The sequence below is a fragment of the Lissotriton vulgaris genome, unplaced genomic scaffold (genome assembly GCF_964263255.1).
Source record: "Lissotriton vulgaris unplaced genomic scaffold, aLisVul1.2 SCAFFOLD_2511, whole genome shotgun sequence".
Classification (NCBI taxonomy): Eukaryota; Metazoa; Chordata; class Amphibia; order Caudata; family Salamandridae; genus Lissotriton; species Lissotriton vulgaris.
This window is the reverse complement of record NW_028244933.1, coordinates 240,113-260,783: the sequence shown is the minus strand read 5'-3', so window position 1 is coordinate 260,783 and position 20,671 is coordinate 240,113. Positions and strand designations below refer to the sequence as shown.

The 20,671-nt window shown below is 43.5% G+C and overlaps 1 protein-coding gene across 1 annotated transcript in view; it reads left to right on the top strand.

Annotated features, from left to right (window-relative positions):
* Nucleotides 1-1,314: 1,314 nt before the first annotated feature.
* The window catches only part of LOC147666690 (mitochondrial amidoxime-reducing component 1-like), a 220,710-nt gene continuing 201,353 nt past the window's right edge, over nt 1,315-20,671 (top strand). The window contains exon 1 of the mRNA XM_086948963.1: nt 1,315-1,628. Coding sequence (XP_086805089.1) covers nt 1,357-1,628 — 272 coding nt within the window. The 5' untranslated portion in view covers nt 1,315-1,356. The remainder of the gene's footprint in view (nt 1,629-20,671) is intronic.

Sequence of the window (20,671 nt, the reverse complement as noted above, 5' to 3'; positions counted from 1 at the left end):
TAACGACGGGGCTGGCAAGTGACTACCCTAATCCTCCATTACTCTATTGCAGGTTCCCTTTATACGGAGCCCCTTCCTGCCTAACGAGAGAGCTAGCCTGTTGCTTTGCCCCGAACGCAATCTAGTATGCAGTGGCCGTTTTAAGCTATGCTGCCCCCCCCCCGATCTGCTGAGCTTACCTCTATTACCACGCTTCGGGGGCACCGCCGCCCGCACCGACCTGCCTCCTTTCCTGCGCACTGCCGTTCAGGCTGTCGGTGCTGGAAGTTGTGACTTCCTGGGCCTTTCTCAACTCCTGCCCCAAGACGTCCTCACTGACGATCTTCACCGCAGATGTCTCACTTTCGTCCCCCCTCTGCGGCTTGCTGGGAAGGCGGGAGGCATGGCAGGCAGCCGGGGCCATCAAGGTGGGTCTCTTCAGTGCTTCAGGCTCCCCGACCATTGCCGCCCCTCACGCTCCTTTGATCCCGCTGTTTCCTGTGTTTCCTTTGCTCCAGTCTGTGCTTGTTCCTTGCCATGGGAGAGGGTGAAGGGGTTCCCAGCCCTGCCCCCGTTCTTCCGCTCCTGCCACGAGGAAAAAGGCAATATGATACCTGGGTCAGCTCTGTGGCGGAGGATCCAATCATGCTGTCCGCGCCATTCGGACTTTGCCCCTCGTGCTTATGTTATGTTCTAGCCCGTGTTCAGGGCCGAAGATCGGCTGCGGGGCTCGGGTCCAACCTGCTTGCTGCAGTCTACCGTAATTCCGCCCGTGCCCCAACGCCCCTGATACGTGCAGCAGGGTTCGCCTGGCGGCGTGCGATAACCAGTAAGTTCACTGGCGCCGCTGGCCTCGGGTCTCCGGTTCTCAGTTTGCTCTGCCCCTGGCGGACCCTGCTCTGCTCCGGGCGGGGTGAATGTTCTCAGCGACGGCGGTTGCTCCTGCTGGCCCTTTCGTGCAGGGGTTCATCTTGACTCGACAAGAATCTGTGCTCCGCCGCCGGTGCTGCTCCCCCGCTCCGATAAGATAAGAGCTTGCCTGGGGAAGCAGCGTTTATATTCCTCCCCCATTCGCCTTCCAGGCCAGGTAGGCCCCATGCCCATTGGCAAGTTCGTAGCCCGCCTGGGCCTCCATTGGCCGGGGGTGTCGGCGCCTCTTCGGTGGCCGTCGCTGGGGGAGGGGCCGGCATTTCCTTAGCTCCTGGTCACTTTGCGCGCCAAGAACCGGCCCCCACTAGTTTGTTTGTGTCCAGGGGCGCAGCGCTGGTTATGGCGCCGGCTCTCGAGCCCCCTTCGGGAGCAGCCTCTGCGAGAACCCTCCGTACTTCGGTGTTGCTCGAGCGTCCTGCGGTGCGCTGCTTGAGTCTGGCTGAGACAATGGCGGCCGGACCCGGACCCGGACCCGGACTCCTGGCTGCGGGGCAGCTGCTCTCTCGGCACCGGACCGGCGTCCTCTGCGCGGCGGCGCTCGGGGTGGGCCTGGCCGCAGCCTGGCTCTGGAGGAAGCGGCGCAGGAGCCGAAGGGCGCGGCGGCAGGTCGGGGTGGTCTCACATCTCTTTATTTACCCCGTCAAGTCCTGCAGAGGGGTCGCCCTGGAGGAAGCCGAGTGCACCAAACTGGGCTTGAAGCACGGAGAGCTCCGGGACAGGTATCACGCTGTTTTTCGGAAAATCATTTAAGTGCTGGTAGGGACCATATTAGGTGGAGGAAAGCACGGAGGGTTTTTTCCCTTGCATTTTCCTGTTTTTTATTTTCTACTTTTCTCTTGAAAACCCCGTTGTCCCGTGATCTGTTGTCACGCATGACAGTTTCAGGCTGTCCGGGATTTTTAGGGAATAGCACATCGCATGCTTGGATTGTCATTCTCCTTTTACCAGAGCTAAGTATTGCTTAAAAGACAGAATACAAAGCATTGCTCACTGTAAAGCCAGGACTGTAGTAAGTGCCACGTGGTGGGAGGGGCCACCTGCATGCTGCAGTAATGCTGCAGGACAACAAGCACCAGCCATTCAATGGAAGCAAGCATTGTCAATTTTTTATTTATTTATTTATTTATTTATGCAATTTTATATAGCGCGAACTTTACCCGAAGGTGTCAGAGCGCTTTACATAGGACCCAGTTTCAAACATAAGGACTGACGGTACAAAACGAATTTGCAAATTTTTGACTTACATAAGAACCAGTTGAAAACATACGGACTTAGGATTACATGCGTTATAAAAAGGTACAAACAGAAAAAAAATTGCAAATGTACAAGAGATAAAGTCACATAAGGAGGAGATACAAATGGATATATTCTAGGCATATACTAGTGAAATCTCTATCTACTTAGGGAGGGGATACACATGGATATACTCTAAGAGTCACATAGGAATGGTAGAGAGCAGAGCGGACTCCTGCATAAACTAGTGATTAGAGTTATCTCTATATACATAGGGAAGGGGTAAGACTGGATATACTCTAAGAGTCACATAGGAATGGAAGAGAGAACAACGGTCTACTGCATATACTAGTGATTAGAGTTATCTCTATATACATAGGGAGGGGATACACCTGGATATACTCTAAGAGTCACATAGCAATGGAAGAGAGCACAACGGTCTACTGCATATACTAGTGATTAGAGTTATCTCTATATACATAGGGAGGGGATACACATGGATATACTCTAAAAGTCACATCTACTGTATATACTAGTGATTAGAGTTATCTCTATATACATAGGGAGGGGATAAGACTGGTTTTAAAGTCACATCACCAAGGGAGGGACAGAGAAGGGCAGGAAAGTGAGACAAACCAGAGAGGGAAGCAGATAGTCACAAGTAGGCATCAGGAGAGACAATAGAGAGGTCACTAGGACAGAGAGGGGGAGGTGAGAGATCGCTAAAAAGGCGGAGGAGAAAGGTAGAAGAAGAAGTGAGACATAGAGAGAAAATGGCGGGGAACACAGAGGTCCAGGTCTGAAAGTCCAGGAAGAGTGCTGCAAGTCCGGGGGGAGAAAGGCAGTCCAAAGCAACGGTTGGGTGATTACCCTCGTGTGTTGATTATGTCCTTGCTGCAGAGAGAGAAAATCCCTTTAGGTTTGTCCCTGGAAGCGCGTGGTCCGCTGCTCACCTCTGTCCCGATGGTGCAGTACACCCCCAGATATTCAGGATCGGCTCCGTCGGCCGTTTTTAACACTGGACGCCATTTTGGAGTCAGGCGATTGTTGCCGATCGGGGGCTATTTCGTGCTTCAGTGCGGTGTTGGGGGCAGCAATCGACTCTCCAGCTCCCAGATCGCCGCCGATGGATGGGTGGCGTCACGACCATGCTCGGAGTGACCGCGGGTCTGTGGAGAGGCGAGGCAGAGACCAGGACAGCCAAAATGGCGGGTGGTCTGATCTTCATGTGGTGTGCTTGGAATCCCATGCATGCAAAGCAGTGCAAGGCTCTTTGGGCTGTGTCGGTGTGTAACCTTCTGCATGGCACCAGCGACAGAATCCTGTAAAGGGCTGGGCGTAACTGGAGTAATACTCTGTAGCTTAATTACTCACAATTACAGCAAAGTTATTCGTAATTATGTGAAATTATGTGAGAAGCGTAGTCCAGCATTTAGCACTATTTTCTTAGTGCAAAATACACTCTCACGTTCAAATTGGGCCCAAGGATGCATTTTGCGCTAAGTAAATAACACAAAATACTGCAGCAGTAGCCAGCAGCTGCTCGCTCTCTCTAAATTCCTTGTTCATGAGCTCCTGCGGTGGGATCTTTGCCCCAAATTGCTCTTAATTACTCAAGCTGGCTTAATCCAGTAATTATGCATCACAAGGAATTTGTAATTATTGAAATTACTTTGATTACACTGGCGTGATTAAAAGTTCGCAAGGCATGTTCCTGTACAGTCATACTGTGTCGATGGACAGCACTAGGGATGGGCAACTCCTTTTACCTTAGAGTGATGGGGAACGAATATCTGGTTAGTTAGTAGTCATTTGTGACCATTCAGGCATAGTACTCGTGCAGCAGGAAGGAGAGCAAGGGAAAGTGCAAAGCAGTTGGACAGATTTAGTCTAGGGAAAGGGTAATAAGTGGGGAGAGGAGGCCAAGAGGCATAATTGAAGCATCATTTAGCAGAACTCTGGGAGAAGGAGGTAAGGCTAAAACTGGAGATGGTAGTTTTGAGGGAGAATCTTGGGATGCACTTTAGTGGAGCCAGCTAAAGGGAAAAGAAGGTAGTGACAGGGAAAGGTGACACAGAAGAGCAAGAATGAAGTGATAGGACGGAGTGAAGGACAAAGAAGGTGTATAGTGGTAAGAGTAGGAAGAGACAGAATAGTGAAGTGAGGAGCCTGAAGGGGATAAGGATGGAAGGATAGCTAGTACAGAAGAAGATGGAGGAAAAGGGAAAGCTAAGTCAAGATTAGGTAGACAGAACATTGGAAAGATTTGAGGTGAGAAAAAGGGAGAGTTCTAGGAGAAAGAATAGAAATGGGAAAGGGAGTGGGTCCTGGTTAGCTCCTAATGCAACTTTTGTACAAAAATAACAGGTTTAAGTTGTTGGTAAGTTGGCAGTAGGTCATCTTGGCATCTCGTTTCAGCTGAAAGTGAGTGCTAGAGAAATGGATCTGTTCCAGAAAAAGACTGGCAGCTGACAGGATGGGCTTTTAGGATTTTTAGATTTAAGGCGGAGGACATCTTTGCTTCTCAGTTGTTTTTTTTCTCCTGATATTTTAAGGTAGAGTTTAGGTAATCTTGCTGGACATAGCGAATGTTTATGGATGTTATACAAACAATTTTGAATTTAATTCTGTCCCCCAGTGGTAACCAATTTAGCTGTTTTAGAACCTTTGTCAGGACTCCCCTGCCGCAAGTCTAAACTCAAACCGGCGTGTGTTGTGAGCCCTCTGTTTTAGTGGATTTCATCCTGTACACATTCATAAGGACATCAACAAAGACGTTAAATGATCATAATAAATCATATCAGAAGGGCATTATGACTTAAGCAGTATAATATTAACATAGGAATCTCCCTACTCCAATATCTGCTGTTGTGATCTGCAGAAATCTGAAGAAACAGAAGTAGACTCAGTCAGGCAAACGCTACTCCTGTGGCACATCAGCATAGTCAGAATTACAAGATTAACTCAATCGGTAACACAGTTTGTTAAAAAAACGCCTTGCATGATTGGTTAGAATGCAGTTACTTGCTGTGCATGGGATTGATTTCCTCAGACAGAAGGGAGGATAAAATTATCCCTATCCAAGTACACGTTGCAGGTCCCAGTGCTTAATTCTTAAAAACCAAACTAGTGCCTGTGCCCTCATCAGGAGGCCTCTGTAGCTTGCACCAGATATTGCCACTGCCAGCACTGCCACTGGCAGTACCAACACAATTACTAATTATTGCACTCCTACAAGACTGAAAAATCAACCTATTCCAGGCCCCTAAAGTTATAATAATGGCTTTGGCAGAATTCAATAGTAATTAGGTTTCTTGTGATATCTATTGTCTTCAATATAAATTTAAAAGGGGCTTACATCCCGCACCCTCTCTTTCCGGTCTTTTCATTAGTTCCTGTGCTTGTCACTTACTTTTCTTCCATTTCTAGTGGCTGTAGCATACTTTCCTGCATTTACCAATGCTTGTTCTTTGGCTGCTTCTCCTCTCGGTTTACCGTAGCCAAAATACTGTTAACATCCGCTTTGATGGAACTATTTCTTTTATACATTCTTGCCTCTTTCTGCTTTTTTGTCTTGCAGTAGATTTATATAGCTCAACGTATCAGTGGAGAGATTACGTGATTTGCCCAGCCGAAACTCGAACTGGGATCTCCATCTCTCGAGTCAGCAGCTCTGGCAGCTGCGCCACATCCTCTCCACTCCGTGATACTTGTTTAATGAGTCGTCAGTCCTGCTAACAAAGACATGTTTTACAGCTTTGCTAAATGCGCTGTGTTTCTGTACCCAAACGGTTTCTCCAAAACTTGGGCCCATGCCCACTGAGAGAGGTTTCTACTTAATTACGCTTTTCACCTAGTTCCACCCTAGGGACAGCTCCTCTTTGTGACCTGGTACCATCGCACACTGGATAGAGGAGGGGTAAAAATTACTATTCCCACTCCAATGAGTGCAACAGTAGGGAAAGCGTTGGATAGCGTAAGGGTAAAAAATACTATTCCCACTTCAGTGAGCGCAACAGTAGGGGAAGAGCTGGATCACAAAACAATGAAAAACAAAAGCATCAACATTTTTAATAACTTTAATTTTCAATATTAACATAATTAATGTATACATTTAAATATATTATTTAACAAAGATAGTGAAACATAATTCATTACACATTTTTTAATACTATAATATCTACAACAAAAAACAAAAATTAATGACACAATTACATTTAATATTTACTAATTAATTAATAAAAAATAATGTATTATTATTTATAAATTAATCATACAAAATTATATACTTACCACCTTTCACACCATTTACACATATAAACACCACAACACACACCTACAATTAATTACACAATTGTAATTACTAATTAATTAATGGTAATGAATTAAAAAATGTTTAAGAATTAATAAATAAACATTTAGGGACCCATTAGGATGTAGGTCGGATCGCCACCGCCCGCATGGCGGTGGCAATGCGCCCTACATCCTAGCCCGCCCGCCACCCATTTTCCCCGCCATATTAGTATGGTTGGGGAGACCGTGGCAGACGGGAAGACTGTCTGCCACTTTTCCACCCGGTCGACAAGTCGACCGGGCAGAAAAGAGTTTCATATGGTGGTGGTGTCTGCTAGACACCGCCATCCATATCAGGATGAAGGCGGGAGGGAGAACGCCGCCATGGAAAGGCATGCGGTTTTTGAGGATGGGTGCCAGTTGCGGGCCCCCAGGATGTTGGGGAGTTGGAGGGGGCACATGGGGGTACCTATGGTACCCCCCTTCATGTGCATGCACAACATGGTAGGCATCGCGGGGTGCCTGCCACGTTGTGAATGCGCATGCACAACATGCATTTTTGGCATTGCGGCAGGCGGTGCTAAAAGCAGCGCCCGCCGCAATGTAAAAAAGCAGGATGCGCCTGCCAGTGTGACGGGACCCCCACACATATGGCGGGCGGTCCCTTTTACCGTGAAGATGGCGGGCGGACAAAGTCCGCCCGCTATCCTAATGATGCCCTATATTACTTACCGCCCTTCACACCATTTACACATATAAACACCACAACACACACCTAAAACTAATTAAACAATAAACATAAGTAATTAATAGTTGAAATTAATTAACAACAACTAAATATTAAACTATTATTAATTAATCAATTAACACATTATTTATTCAATACATTTTATATAATTAAATTACTTCACACCCTATTCCCCTATAAACCCACAACCCGCTATAGAACTAAAAACGCAATATTATAATTAAAAAAAAATTAACTACTATAAATTAATATTTAAATATATATAATTAAATCACTTCTCACTGTACTCTCCTGTCAACCCACTACGGAACTAAATACGCAGAATTAAACTTGAAATATATTAATAACTAGTAAAATTCGAAAACATATAATAAAATGACAAACAATTCTCATTAAAAACACTAAAATACATAACATTATTAATAAATCAATATTTTTTTGAACTAGGTTTTTGTAAATTATATTTATTACAACGATATTTTTGTAATCAATATTATTTACCTGTCAGGCGATATTCTTATCAACTATTTTTTTGTTGTCTATATTTCTTCCCCACGATATTTTGGCTGCAATATTTAGGTCCCACTATATTTCTCTGTCAATATTCCTGCTCTGCACCATGTGCACATGTAAGCAGGTGGGAAGCCATCACTCACAGTGCAAACTAATGCCTGAAGTGGGTTGATACATTTATCCATGCCATTTGTAGTGGTGGGCAGAAGCAAAATGCGAATGACATTTGAATAGACCAAAGGATGAAGAGGGCTGACATGACACCCTTCATGTGGCTTTCATTATGAGTGGCAGTATCCACCCTGGAGTGTATGTGTTTTGTGAATCGGGCCTGGCCCAATGTGTTGATTCCCAAGATCATAACATCGGAGAGGTCTGGCCTTTACCAGGTACAGAGCACTTAGCCAACCTGGGTACTCAAAGTAGCACAGCTATGAGTGACCCTTGGTTTTCAAAACATTGAGTCTGGTTACAAAGAGCAGACAATCTATTTTGTACATCCAGAGTTCCACTTGAGCATGAAACTCTCTGAATCGCCACTTACAGATATATTTTACATTGATAGATACTTTAAATAGTAATTTGTGATTAGGATCAGATTTGTTGCTGAACAAGACATTGAGCTGGGTTCCACTAAATCTATGTACTGACTTTTACAGCCTTGTGAGCCATTTAGATGGAGAACATGCTCCCTATGAATGTGTGTATTGTATTACTTTGAAAATATTTTGTGGGGAACATATGCCGTAGAATGTCTAACAGCCTTATTGTGACTGTGGTGATCCATGAGACCGCTGCAGTCGTGGTGGTGGTCCAAAAACCGCCACACTGCAGGACTGTCCGTAGTATTATAAGTGTGGCAATTGGACCGCCACTGAACCACTGCTACAGCTGCAGTTCTTGCGGTGGTCTGGCAGCGGACTGAAGACAAAATATGCTGATGGTGCCACATCGGCACCGCTGAACCCATTTTGATTTGCCATGAAAAGGGTGGTGGTGAGGTAACAAAGGGGTGCCTCTGTGCATGGGGATGCATGCAGGGAGGCACATGTTGTACCCCCTGTAGTTTTGCACCTCAGTTCCTGCTCGGAAAGGAATGCACAACATGGTGCATGCCTTCTTTTGTAGGAATGTGTCCTGGCAATCCCACGGCTGTGCTGTTTAAGGCTCACAATGAGCCTATAATTGGAAAAAGAGAAATTGGCACTGGGCAAAAGTGCTACTTATTCCTTTGTACTGCAAGTATATCATGGTTATCCAAACAATGAATGTAATGCACACATGTATATTACAAAAATATATCTTTTTTATTATTTTTCTCTTCACAAAGTTTTTTTATATGATTGATATCAAAATATATTAAAAAGACTCATATATATATATATATATATATATATATATATATATACAAAGTTAATGTCATATATTTGAAAAAACCTTCATAAATCATTTTCATTATTAATATGACCACACTGAGAAATTGACAAAAATAACATCATTTTGTAAAGTGCAATGAAATAATCAATACAACACTCCAACTGAATGTCAATTCCAAATAATTTAAGGGAAACACTGGTTATATGACATGGTTGTCACCAAAATATTTTAAGGGAAACACTGGTTATATGACATGGTTGTCACTAACCCGTTTCGGTGTTTAACCTTCCTCAGGGTGTTTCTACCAGTGGCATACTAAAACAGAAAAAGAAGCAACATAGACATATATCCATGATACAAATGCAAAAAAGCACTGTCCAAAACAATATAACTAACAAAAAAGTGAAAATCCCACCTTCCCACATAACTCAGGTTTCAGAAGACACAAAGCTAACAATAAGGCCATTCCATCATACTTACATCAAGGTGCAGTAACATACCCATGCATGTTTGAACAACTCATTTTACCAAGCATACTTTTATCGAGGTGCACTAGCATGCCCATACATGTTTAAACAACTAATTTTTCCAAACATACTTATAGAAAAAGGGGTGTACTGATTAACATGATCCTATGTCAGGTCCTATCTTTAGATGATGGCTACATAGGTCCTATGTTAAGTTGTCTATGTAGTCCTATCCTTAATTAATAACGGAAGGAACTTGTCATTAGACGGTAGGCAGTGATTTTTATGTAACTGCTTTAAAGAAAGATCCAACTGGACAATACAGATTTAACTTACCAAACAGGCATTCAGCTTTTGGTTTCTTTTCTTCTATCATGTATTCTAAAGTTATATCCAAAACCATTCTAATTATAGGGCAATGTACTATCCAGACATCTAAAAATGGATGGAAAGAATACTGTCAAAAGAGTAAAATCATAATAGTCTACAAAGAAATCTATATCTTGAAACAAGAGTGCTGTAGATAACTCTTGTTCTACATTAGTGCTTACCTAAATCCTATGTCAGATAGGGTTGCCAATGGTCATATGTTCTAGCACCTTTGACGATTTATACTTAGATTTTCTTAATGGAGTTCTTTAACTTTGTAGCTGCCAAAATATTAAAAGAGTGGATCAGCCATCAATCCTCCCTACAGACGTCGCTCTAGACAACTGGTATAGCAAAAAGGGGCAATATGAACTTACCCCCTAGCTATGACCTCAATCACATGTGGTATGTAGGTATATATCCCAATATGTCCATTAATCTTGGGTGACCACTGCATGGCTAATGTGAAGAGGTAGCTGGCACTTCTGATGCGAATTTAGTCAAAACCACAACATGATGAAGCCTATTAAGTAAGATGGCAGTGATCCAGCGCTCCTAATGAAAAACTGTCTCACAAACGCTACTCATCTCCACAATACTCACCATTAATCATAAATCACTACCTAGGCCCATAAACTAAGGAGACAATTTGTGAGCGACTGAATCATGTGACCTAAATAAAACACTCTGTTCAAAGATTATATACAACTGCAGTTCAATGTAATTAATCATGGTTTTGATCACAAAACATTAATTAAGTCACATAGGCGAATGGATCTAATAATGATAACTAGACCATGAATAAACAAGACCAGCTTGTCATTTCAAAATCTATTTTATTAACTTTATTTTAATTCAAGGAAAGAGTATTCTTTATTCAGAAATCATTATTTTATTAGCAATTTGAAAGCATCATTCAAGGATGGGCTTATTAGTCTGACATTTCAAAGTAAATCATTTAGCATGAATTAAAGCAAAATAAAGTTTCCATTCCCTAAATTCTATTTCCCTGTCTAAAACTCACTTCACCTAATAAAATGATAAAGGCTGCTATCTTTACGTGCGCCAAGAGTCTGTCATCACATCATTCTGGAATCGGGAAGCAAGAGCCCCCTTTCTGTAGGGCCAGATTTTATACCTTTCTTACTAGCTAATCTTCTCAAAAAGTACACTTTTCCTTGCCATCAGAGCTCCCATTGGTTGACAGATGCCAGACCATTTTCATGTCATACTTTCTGACCAAGTCCGGGGCACATCATAAGCCCCTATTTTTCTTAGATTCCATCCTTCTAGCTTCCTCTGAAAAGAAACATTTCACCGAACACGAAACCTTTCACTTCCTAATCTTGGCAGGTGATTCAGGCTTTTTTGTCCTTGGTGCTCTTCTCTAAGAACACGTACAACTAAACCAAAACAGTTCCGCTTATTATTCCATTGTTTGGAAAGAAAACTCTTTTTCTGTATATGAGTGAAGGCTTCACTCTAGTCAAGTTTTGCATTTTCCAGCACTGCCAGTCAACCATTTTCTTGGGCCCACACGAGAACTAGTATTTAAAGAAACACAAGACAGTAATTAATTAAAGAATTGAAACCCATACTGTTTCCCTCCCCTTTGCTAAATATTAACCAAGTTAATTATGTTATCTAGCCAAAGCACAAAAAGCAGCAAAATAAAAACCTTCTTCTTTTAGGCTTCCAGGATTCTCCACAAGTCAAGTCAAGTCAAGTCAAGTCAAAAGAACTTTATTCGAATGTACATAGTAACATTCATAAAAGCACAATTCAATAAAAAATTTGTAATTGTTGCGAATCTTTTAGCCAAGCGCTCTGTAAAACTTTTATCTTCAACAGGTTCTATTTCAGTATGTATTTCTGTTAAATTCTTTATATACATTTCTATATCGCTACTTTTATCTGGGATATATGTACAGCAATGTTGGACATGCAATGCCCCACAGACTCCTCCCTCTTTTGCTAGCAGAATGTCTAAAGCAAGGCGGTTCTGCATTACCATGGATCTCATGGCAACAAGTTCAGTATCAACTAATTGAAATCCACTTGCTGTGACTGATGACAATCTGTCAACAATTGTAGAAACGTTTCTGATTTTATTTGCATTCAGGGTAATTCCCACCATAGGTATTATTGCACCAAATATATCTCTCATAATTTCTGAAAAACTTTCTCTTTTAAATCTGCTCAGGTGATCACCAACTTCAAATGAGCCCTTTAAATTTCTATCTACATGGAATATTTTTTGGAAAACTAAACCAACAAAACAGGTCCCATACCAATGGTCGGGAAGACTGTAATAGGCTTTATTCCCACAAATGAAATAAATTCCAGGAAAAATCGGATCTTTGCCCCCTTTAAATCCCCAACCCCCTATAATACGATAGGTATCTTCACATTGACTTGCACCCACAAAAAATTTATCATAAAGTGTGTTATCTCTCCTAATACAAAGCTTTCCTCTATCAGGTTTATCTATGTTAATAGCAACATTTTTATTTCTTCCATTAAGTTTCTCATCCTCCTTTTGCCAAAACTTAGATTTAGTATGTTTCGTCATCATGTTTCTCTGGTAGATTGCTCTTCTCTCTTCCACCATATTTAGCAAAGTTTTTTCTTCAGTTCTCAGTTTACATGTTAGATTATTTTTATACGCATACTCATAATTGAGTTCACCAGTCACTAAGAAAAATTCCCTCATCTGTTTCGCAGGCCTCACTTTGTTTAAGCTATTTACAACTTTTAGATTTGCAAAGATTTCATCAAAGTCAGAATAATAATATTCCAACCGACCTGTTTCATAAAACAAGCTTGTTAATACACTACAAGTTATGCCATAAGTAAGGGGAAGCATATTATAAGTAACCCCTTCCAAAACTGAAGCAGGTAATTTCACACAAACGTAGCATTCTTTGACATTCATCACCTTGACATATTCTGACAAGAGTCTAGAGAAAGTATTGCTAGAAAAATCACCAACAGATCTATCTTGGTGGATCTGTGGTTTGTGCACAATAACTCTATTAGTTTTGCCTGCTACATCATGAACAGCTTGTTTAGTCTCAGCTTTACTAGTCATATTAGCTTTGTATATCTCTTTGTCAATTCCAAAGGGGAAAATGACAGCTATATTTAACCAGACCAAAATTAATAAAATCACACAAGTCAAGTCATAAGCTTTTATTCGATTTGAGAAATACAAATCATACAGGCAAAACAGCTAAAAACAATTCATTGCATATGTGGTAATTCTTAGACAAAGTGACTCAAAATATACTCAGGCGAAGTACATAAAAAAAAAGAAGGGAACATATACTGACATACACTGGACAACAATATATAATTAGAGATATAAAATGGAGCTAAAAAGCTATGGAAGAGGTCATGCATGTACAGACAGGAATAAATATAGTTATCACACCAAGTGCTTTTCCTGGCAGCTGTACATTTTAAAGCAAAAGATCAAATATGGCTCGGGCAAACACGGGGAGGTTAATTTGGTATATGAACAAAATGGACCATACGTTTACATACTGTGGGCATAAAACAGGGTTAAAATACTATATACAGCATAAAAAAGACATTCATGTACAGACAGGAATATATAAAGTTATAGCAGCACTATGCTCTTCCTGGCAGCTGTACATTTCAGAAGAAAAGTAGCAACAAAGAAACAAATATCCACGTTCTCTAGAGAAGATAATAGTACTAGAGCGCTCTTTGAAGATCGGATATTGTATTTTAAAAAGATGGGTTTTAGATACTTTACCCTTAAAAAGTGATAACATTTACAAAAAAGTAGAAAATGACAGCAGCTCTGGCGTGAAGTGTTGTCACACGGGCAGAGAGTCTCAGATCTTATTTTCTGGTTTGGGAATGCAACAAGATGGTGTACAATACCCAATCTGACTCGGGTTAACACAAATTGATGGGAGGGACGAGACACATTCGCAAGGTAGGTTTGAAACCCTGGGATTAAGTTCAGTCCCCTATAGAACTGCACGGTGGCTAACTTGCCATGCACCTTATCTCGCCCATTCTTTTTATAGTTTAAAAATGTTTGTTTAATTTCTTTTTCAATCACACAAATAGAAGACATTTTGCAACACCTTCTTAGGATTGAACATCTCAAATTATTATATTAATTAGGCATCTTTACTTGAGACAAGAGCCTTTCAGAAAAAACAAAAATCAAAAATTAAAATTCTTAAAAATCACTAAAATTAAAAATTACACCCCCCTTTTTATTTTTTGATTTTTTTAAGAATCCACTAACCGCTTTACTTCGACCTTACGTCTTACAATGTGTTTTATAGCTAACACAATTTCTTCGACCTTTTTGTCACCTAACACATTTTCTTCGACATTATATCAATCACAATTCTAACCTCAAATTTAAAATTCAATCAATATCACTTGTGTCATCTATTTCTTCCTGACTACTACCTTTCACTTTCACTACTGGTGGGATAATAATATAGGTCCATTCAGGTGACTTATACTTCTGGTTTGGCTTTAATGGTCTTTTTCCCCTACTACTAATCACTTCTATTTTCTTCCTGCTTGATTTTTCTTAATTCTCTCACCTTAGATTCTTCATCAGTTTCATCTTCTGTGCCTGAAATTTGAAATTTAGCTTCAGGTGCTACTTCACTCGGCAGCTTCACTCCGTTAGGAACATAATCCTTATAGCTGGTACTTGGTAATTCGTCTTCTTTTTCTTCTTCTTGAATTACTTCCAAACCACCAGTTTCAGAATTTTCGTTCCTTCTTCCAGAGCTTCCAGTGTGCTTTTCAATACTCTACTGATCTTGATTCACTTCTTGTTCAGACTCCTTATCTGCTCCTTTTTCTAGCAGATCCTCATCATTTTCAGAGTCTAGTATCACAATTTCTAGACCTTTTTCATTCGATGCCTGATTCACATCTGCATTTTCCAGATCTTGACTTTCTTGTCGATCTTCAATATCTGGATTTTCAGGATCTTCTTCAGAGTCTGAATCAGTTGTTGTATCTTCTTCTCCGTCAGAATTCTCAGGTGGTGGCACTCGAATAGTATGGCTGGCGTGTATCCACCTTTTCAGACCTTTACACTTAACTGCATTTGTTGTAACAAGTATCACTTGTCTCGCTTTCTGCCACCTGGGTACCAGACAATTTCTCCTTCGATGAACTTTTGTCCTCACCCAATCTCCTGGCAAAAGATCATGAGCCTGCTCCTTTTCTCTTGTGTGCACTTCAGTTCTCACCTGATGGAACACAGAAGTCACTACGTCAGACAGAGTTTTACAGTACTCCATAACTGCGCTATCATTAATGCTAAGTACCCTTCCAACTGGAACAAATGCTTGTCTCATTACTGTGCCCATGAGAATGTCATGAGGACTTAAACCAGTTTCTCTGTCAGGAGTACTTCTCAAAGACATTAAGACAAGTGGAAGTGCGTCAGTCCACTTCATTCCTGTAGCCAAGCACATTTTAGCAAGCCTATTTTTGATAGTACCATTGACTTGCTCAACAACACCTGATGCTTCTGGTCTGTAAGCACAGTGCAGCTTTTGTTTTATACTAAGTGCTTCACAAATCATCTGTGACAATCTGTTTTCAAAATGTGTACCGCGATCGGTTTCAACCGTCACTGGAAATCCATACCTAGGTATGATCTCTCTCAAAAGCAATTTTGCCACAGTAACTGAATCATTGTGACAAGTCGGGAAAGCTTCCACCCATCTTGAAAACAGACAGATTATCACAAGGACATATCTTAATCTGTTGTGGAGGAGGCATATCAATGAAATCCATCTGTAACCTGGTAAAAGGACCACCCTCCCGTCCTATGGTTCCCAAGCTTACAACTGTTTTTCTGTTCGGATTGATCTGTTGACAGATCAGGCATCTTTGGCAAAAAGATTCTGCAATTTATTTATTTTATTTTGAATTTTGTAGAGCGCACAGCTACCTCCGACGGAGGTGTCCCGGCGCTGAAGACATAGTCTCAAGAGGGTCGAGAAGGAGTAGAGTGGGATCTTTTAGATCTGTGAGAATAACCAGGTCTTTAGTTTTTTTTGGAATTGGGGTTCGGACGTCAGGAATCTTAACTCTGTGGGTAGCTGATTCCACAGTTTGGAAGTGGCTACTGCCAGGGCCCTTCCTCCTGTACGTGTAAGGCGAAAGCGGGGGCAGATCATGAGGCGAAGATGATTGGACCTCAGGTTTCTTGGTGCTTGGGAAAACCTCATTCTGCGACGTAGGTAGGTTAGGCCTCGGTCATTGAGTGCTCTGAAGGCCAGTGTTAAGGCCTTGAATTGAATACAGAGTTTTATTGGGAGCCAGTGTAGTTTGATTAGGTGGGGTGTGATGGAATGACGGTAGGGGATATTGCAGACTAGCCTGGCCGCAACATTCTGGACTTTTGCAAGTTGGTAGATGAGGTAAGTAGGGGCGCCTACGTATAGGCTGTTGGCATAGTCCAGATGAGCAGTAATGAGGGCATGAACTACCGTTTTACGGGACTCAAGTGGTAGGTATGGGATGATTTTTTTTATCATTCGAAGTTTCCCGAAACAGGCTGAGGTGACTTTATTGATTTGAGTTTTGCAGGAGAGGGAGGTGTTGAATTGAAAGCCGAGGTTGCGGGCGGTTTGAACTGGTTCTGGGGGGGGTTGAGTTCAGACGGCCACCAGAGATTGGAGGGTATAGGCGATTTTTGATTAAAGAACAGGACCTCGGTCTGGTCTGTATTGAGTTTTAGGTTGTTAGCGGACATCCAGGTGGCGATGTTGAGCATACAGAGGCGAAAGTTGTTGAAAGATTTTTCAGTGTGTTCTTTGAAGGAGAACACCAGTTGGGTGTCGTCAGCGTAGAAGGTTACTTTGACACCACAGGATTCAACAACTTTAGCCAGAGGTTTGAGGTACACATTAAAAAGGAGCGGGCTGAGGGCAGAGCCCTGTGGGACGCCCCAGATAAGCTGTTTTTTGGAGGAGAGAAAAGGTCCCAGCATCACTTGCTGTATTCTGTTTGTGAGAAAAGATTTTATCCATGCGAGGGGGGGCCCGCCGATACCAACTTCTTGCAGGCGAGTCAGAAGTTTGTCGTGTGAGATGGTATCAAACGCCGCGGATAGGTCGAGGAGGACCAGCATGGCCTCCTCTCCCTTGTCCGTGCATTCGCGGATTGATTCGGATACCTCGAGTAGCGCCGACTCAGTACTGTAGTCTGGTCTAAAGCCTGATTGGGTGTCGTGGAATAAGGAGTTGGATTCCAGGTAGTGGGACAGTTGTTTTTGGACGGCTTTTTCCAGAACTTTAGCGGGCTTGGGTAGAAGTGATATTGGCCGGTAGTTATTTAAACAGGAAGGATCAACGCCGTTTTTTTTTGGGAAGTGGAATTAACATGGCGTGTTTCCAGTCAGAGGGAACAACCCCAGTGAGTAATGAGGAGTTCCAGATGTCTAATAGGGGGTTAATGATGATGGGGGCAATTTCGTTCATGATAAGAGCTGGGGCTGGGTCCAGAGGTGAACCAGATTTACATTCCTGAAACAGCTTTAGAGCAAGTTCTTTGCTGAGTGGTTGGAATGCGGTAAATGCATGAGTGCTGTTGGGGGTTGGATCTTTGGTGGTATCGGAATCTTTCTGAAGGATCGCTGCCGCTATGTTGGCGATTTTTTCTTCGAAGAAGTTAGATAGGTTTTCACATAGTGTCTGTGACATGGGCACTGGAGTGGAGAGTGCGCTGGGGTAAGTAAATTCTTTCACTATATTGAATAGGGCCTTGGTCGAGTTTTTTGCTTTGGCAATTGTTTCGGAGAAGTATGTGCTCATGGATTGGCGTTTGAGTTTGCGAAACTCTTTAGGACTTTGCCGATAGAGGGTCTTAGCTCCTGTATCATAGTTCTGTCTCCATTGTCGTTCTAGCTTTTTGCACATTCTTCTGTGTGCCCGTAGTTCTTCGGTGAACCATGGGGCCGATGGTTGTTGTCTACGGGAGGAAAGGCTTTGAAGAGGTGCGATTTTCTCGATAGCGGACGTGAGGTCGCTGTTTAGTGTACGCACTGCTTCGTTGAGGTCGTCCGGGAGGGGCATTAAACTGTTATGGTAGTTTGGTTCTAGGGCAGTAAGTGTAAGTTTGTGCCATTTTCTGCCCTGAGATCTGATGGAGGACTCCTGTTTTGTAATTAGAGTCATGGGTGTCTCGAAGGGTATAAGAAAATGGTCGGACCATGGTAGAGGTAGGGAAGGGAGTATTTTGAGTTTCTCGCTGTTCGAGAAAATAAGGTCGAGGGTATGACCTGCTTTATGAGTGGGGCCTTTTAATTTTTGCGTAAGATTGATGTTTTGCATAGATTCGAGGAGTTGGGAGGCGCGGTTACAGCTACTTACATCAACGTGGTGGTTGAAGTCTCCCAGTACCATGAAGTGGGGGTGTTTGAGGGAGAGATCTGCTGTGACAGCCAATAGCTCTAGGACAGCAGGTTGTGGGGTGTTCGGGGGGTTATAGACCAGAATCCCTGAGCAAACGGCTGAGGTGGAGTCAGTGATTGAAAAGTACAGAGCTTCAATGGGATTAATGTTTGAGATTTTTCGTGAGGTGATTTTCAGGTGCTTCTTTAGGATCACCGCAATTCCTCCTCCTGTTTTGGAGCCTTCACGGCTGAGTCCCGTGAAACTGTAGTCAGTGGGTAGAGCTAGGGCGATATCAGGATTGGAGGAGTCTTTAATCCAAGTCTCTGTTAGGAACAGTGCGTCCCAGGATGAGGTAGACAGTAAAAGCCAGATGTCATTGGCGTGGCTGGGTAGAGAGCGACAATTCACCAAACCCATGGAGTAGGTGTTGGTGGGGGGGGGGTTGCCTAGTTGCTGGTGTACTGTTCCTGGTACGAGTCCAGTCGGGACAGAGGGAGAAAGGACAATTTGGACAATTGTGCCGGAAGGGGCAAGATAGAGGAAAGCTACAAGTGATGGGAGATGAGCAGGATGTCTTACCTAGGTCTAGTAGCTGTGTGCTGGTCCACGTGATTCTCGGGGCTGGTAAGGGACTGACAGCATGGCTGGCCCTAGGCCCGGAGCTGGGACGGACGGGCGCAGACGGGCTTGCCTTAGGCGCACCTTCGGCGCGCAAACGTCGCGCCCGCTGCACTCGCCCGCTGCGCGTTCGATACATGCACATATTTTATAGAGAGAGGAGGTCTCGGTAGAGGGGCGTGGCCTCGTAGAAAGGGGCGTGGCCTCAGAGTGCGGCGGGAAATGGCGGCAATGTTTGTTTACCCTGCGAGTCCTCGGCAGCGCTAAGATCCGCTGTGAGGTTGTGGGCGGGTGAGTGGAGCTGTGGGAAGGTGAGGTTTTTAAAATCAACACACACGCATTCACACAGGTTTGCCAGATCGTAATTTTAGCCAAAGTACAAGTTATCGTGACTCTCAAAGTATTTTAAAAAAGAGCGAGTGCACGTGCCTGTAGCTCCCGGCTTCCGCCTCAGGAGAAAAGGTCTTCTGACCAGACGCTTGGATTTCGCGGCTTAAGTACGCAGGGGGCGTGGCCTCGTAGAAAGGGGCGTGGCCTCAGAGTGCGGCGGGAAATGGCGGCAATGTTTGTTTACCCTGCGAGTCCTCGGCAGCACTAAGATCCGCTGTGAGGCTGTGGGCGGGTGAGTGGAGCTGTGGGAAGGTGAGGTTTTTAAAATCAACACACACGCATTCACACAGGTTTGTCAGATCGTAATTTTAGCCAGAGTACAAGTTATCGTGACTCTCAAAGTATTTTAAAAAAGAGCGAGTGCTCGTGCCTGTAGCTCCCGGCTTCCGCCTCAGGAGAAAAGGTCTTCTGACCAGACGCTTGGATTTCGCGGCTTAAGTACTCAGGGGGCGTGGCTTCGTAGAAAGGGGCGTGGCCTCAGAGTGCGGCGGGAAATGGCGGCAATGTTTGTTTACCCTGCGAGTCCTCGGCAGCGCTAAGATCCGCTGTGAGGCTGTGGGCGGGTGAGTGGAGCTGTGGGAAGGTGAGGTTTTTAAAATCAACACACACGCATTCACACAGGTTTGTCAGATCGTAATTTTAGCCAGAGTACAAGTTATCGTGACTCTCAAAGTATTTTAAAAAAGAGCGAGTGCTCGTGCCTGTAGCTCCCGGCTTCCGCCTCAGGAGAAAAGGTCTTCTGACCAGACGCTTGGATTTCGCGGCTTAAGTACTCAGGGGGCGTGGCCTCGTAGAAAGGGGCGTGGCCTCAGAGTGCGGCGGGAAATGGCGGCAATGTTTGTTTACCCTGCGAGTCCTCGGCAGCACTAAGATCCGCTGTGAGGCTGTGGGCGGGTGAGTGGAGCTGTGGGAAGGTGAGGTTTTTAAAATCAACACACACGCACTCACACAGGTTTGTCAGATCGTAATTTTAGCCAAAGTACAAGTTATCGTGACTCTCAAAGTATTTTAAAAAAGAGCGAGTGCTCGTGCCTGTAGCTCCCGGCTTCCGCCTCAGGAGAAAAGGTCTTCTGACCAGACGCTTGGATTTCGCGGCTTAAGTACTCAGGGGGTGTGGCCTTGTAGAAAGGGGCGTGGCCTCAGAGTGCGGCACGAAATGGCGGCAATGTTTGTTTACCCTGCGAGTCCTCGGCAGCGCTAAGATCCGCTTTGAGGCTGTGGGCGGGTGAGTGGAGCTGTGATCCTGAATTTTGGATTGTACCATGTCTGTCTGAACAACCTAATCATTGAATCTCTGCCTAAGTGACCTGGACCATGATACATTCTTGCCATGT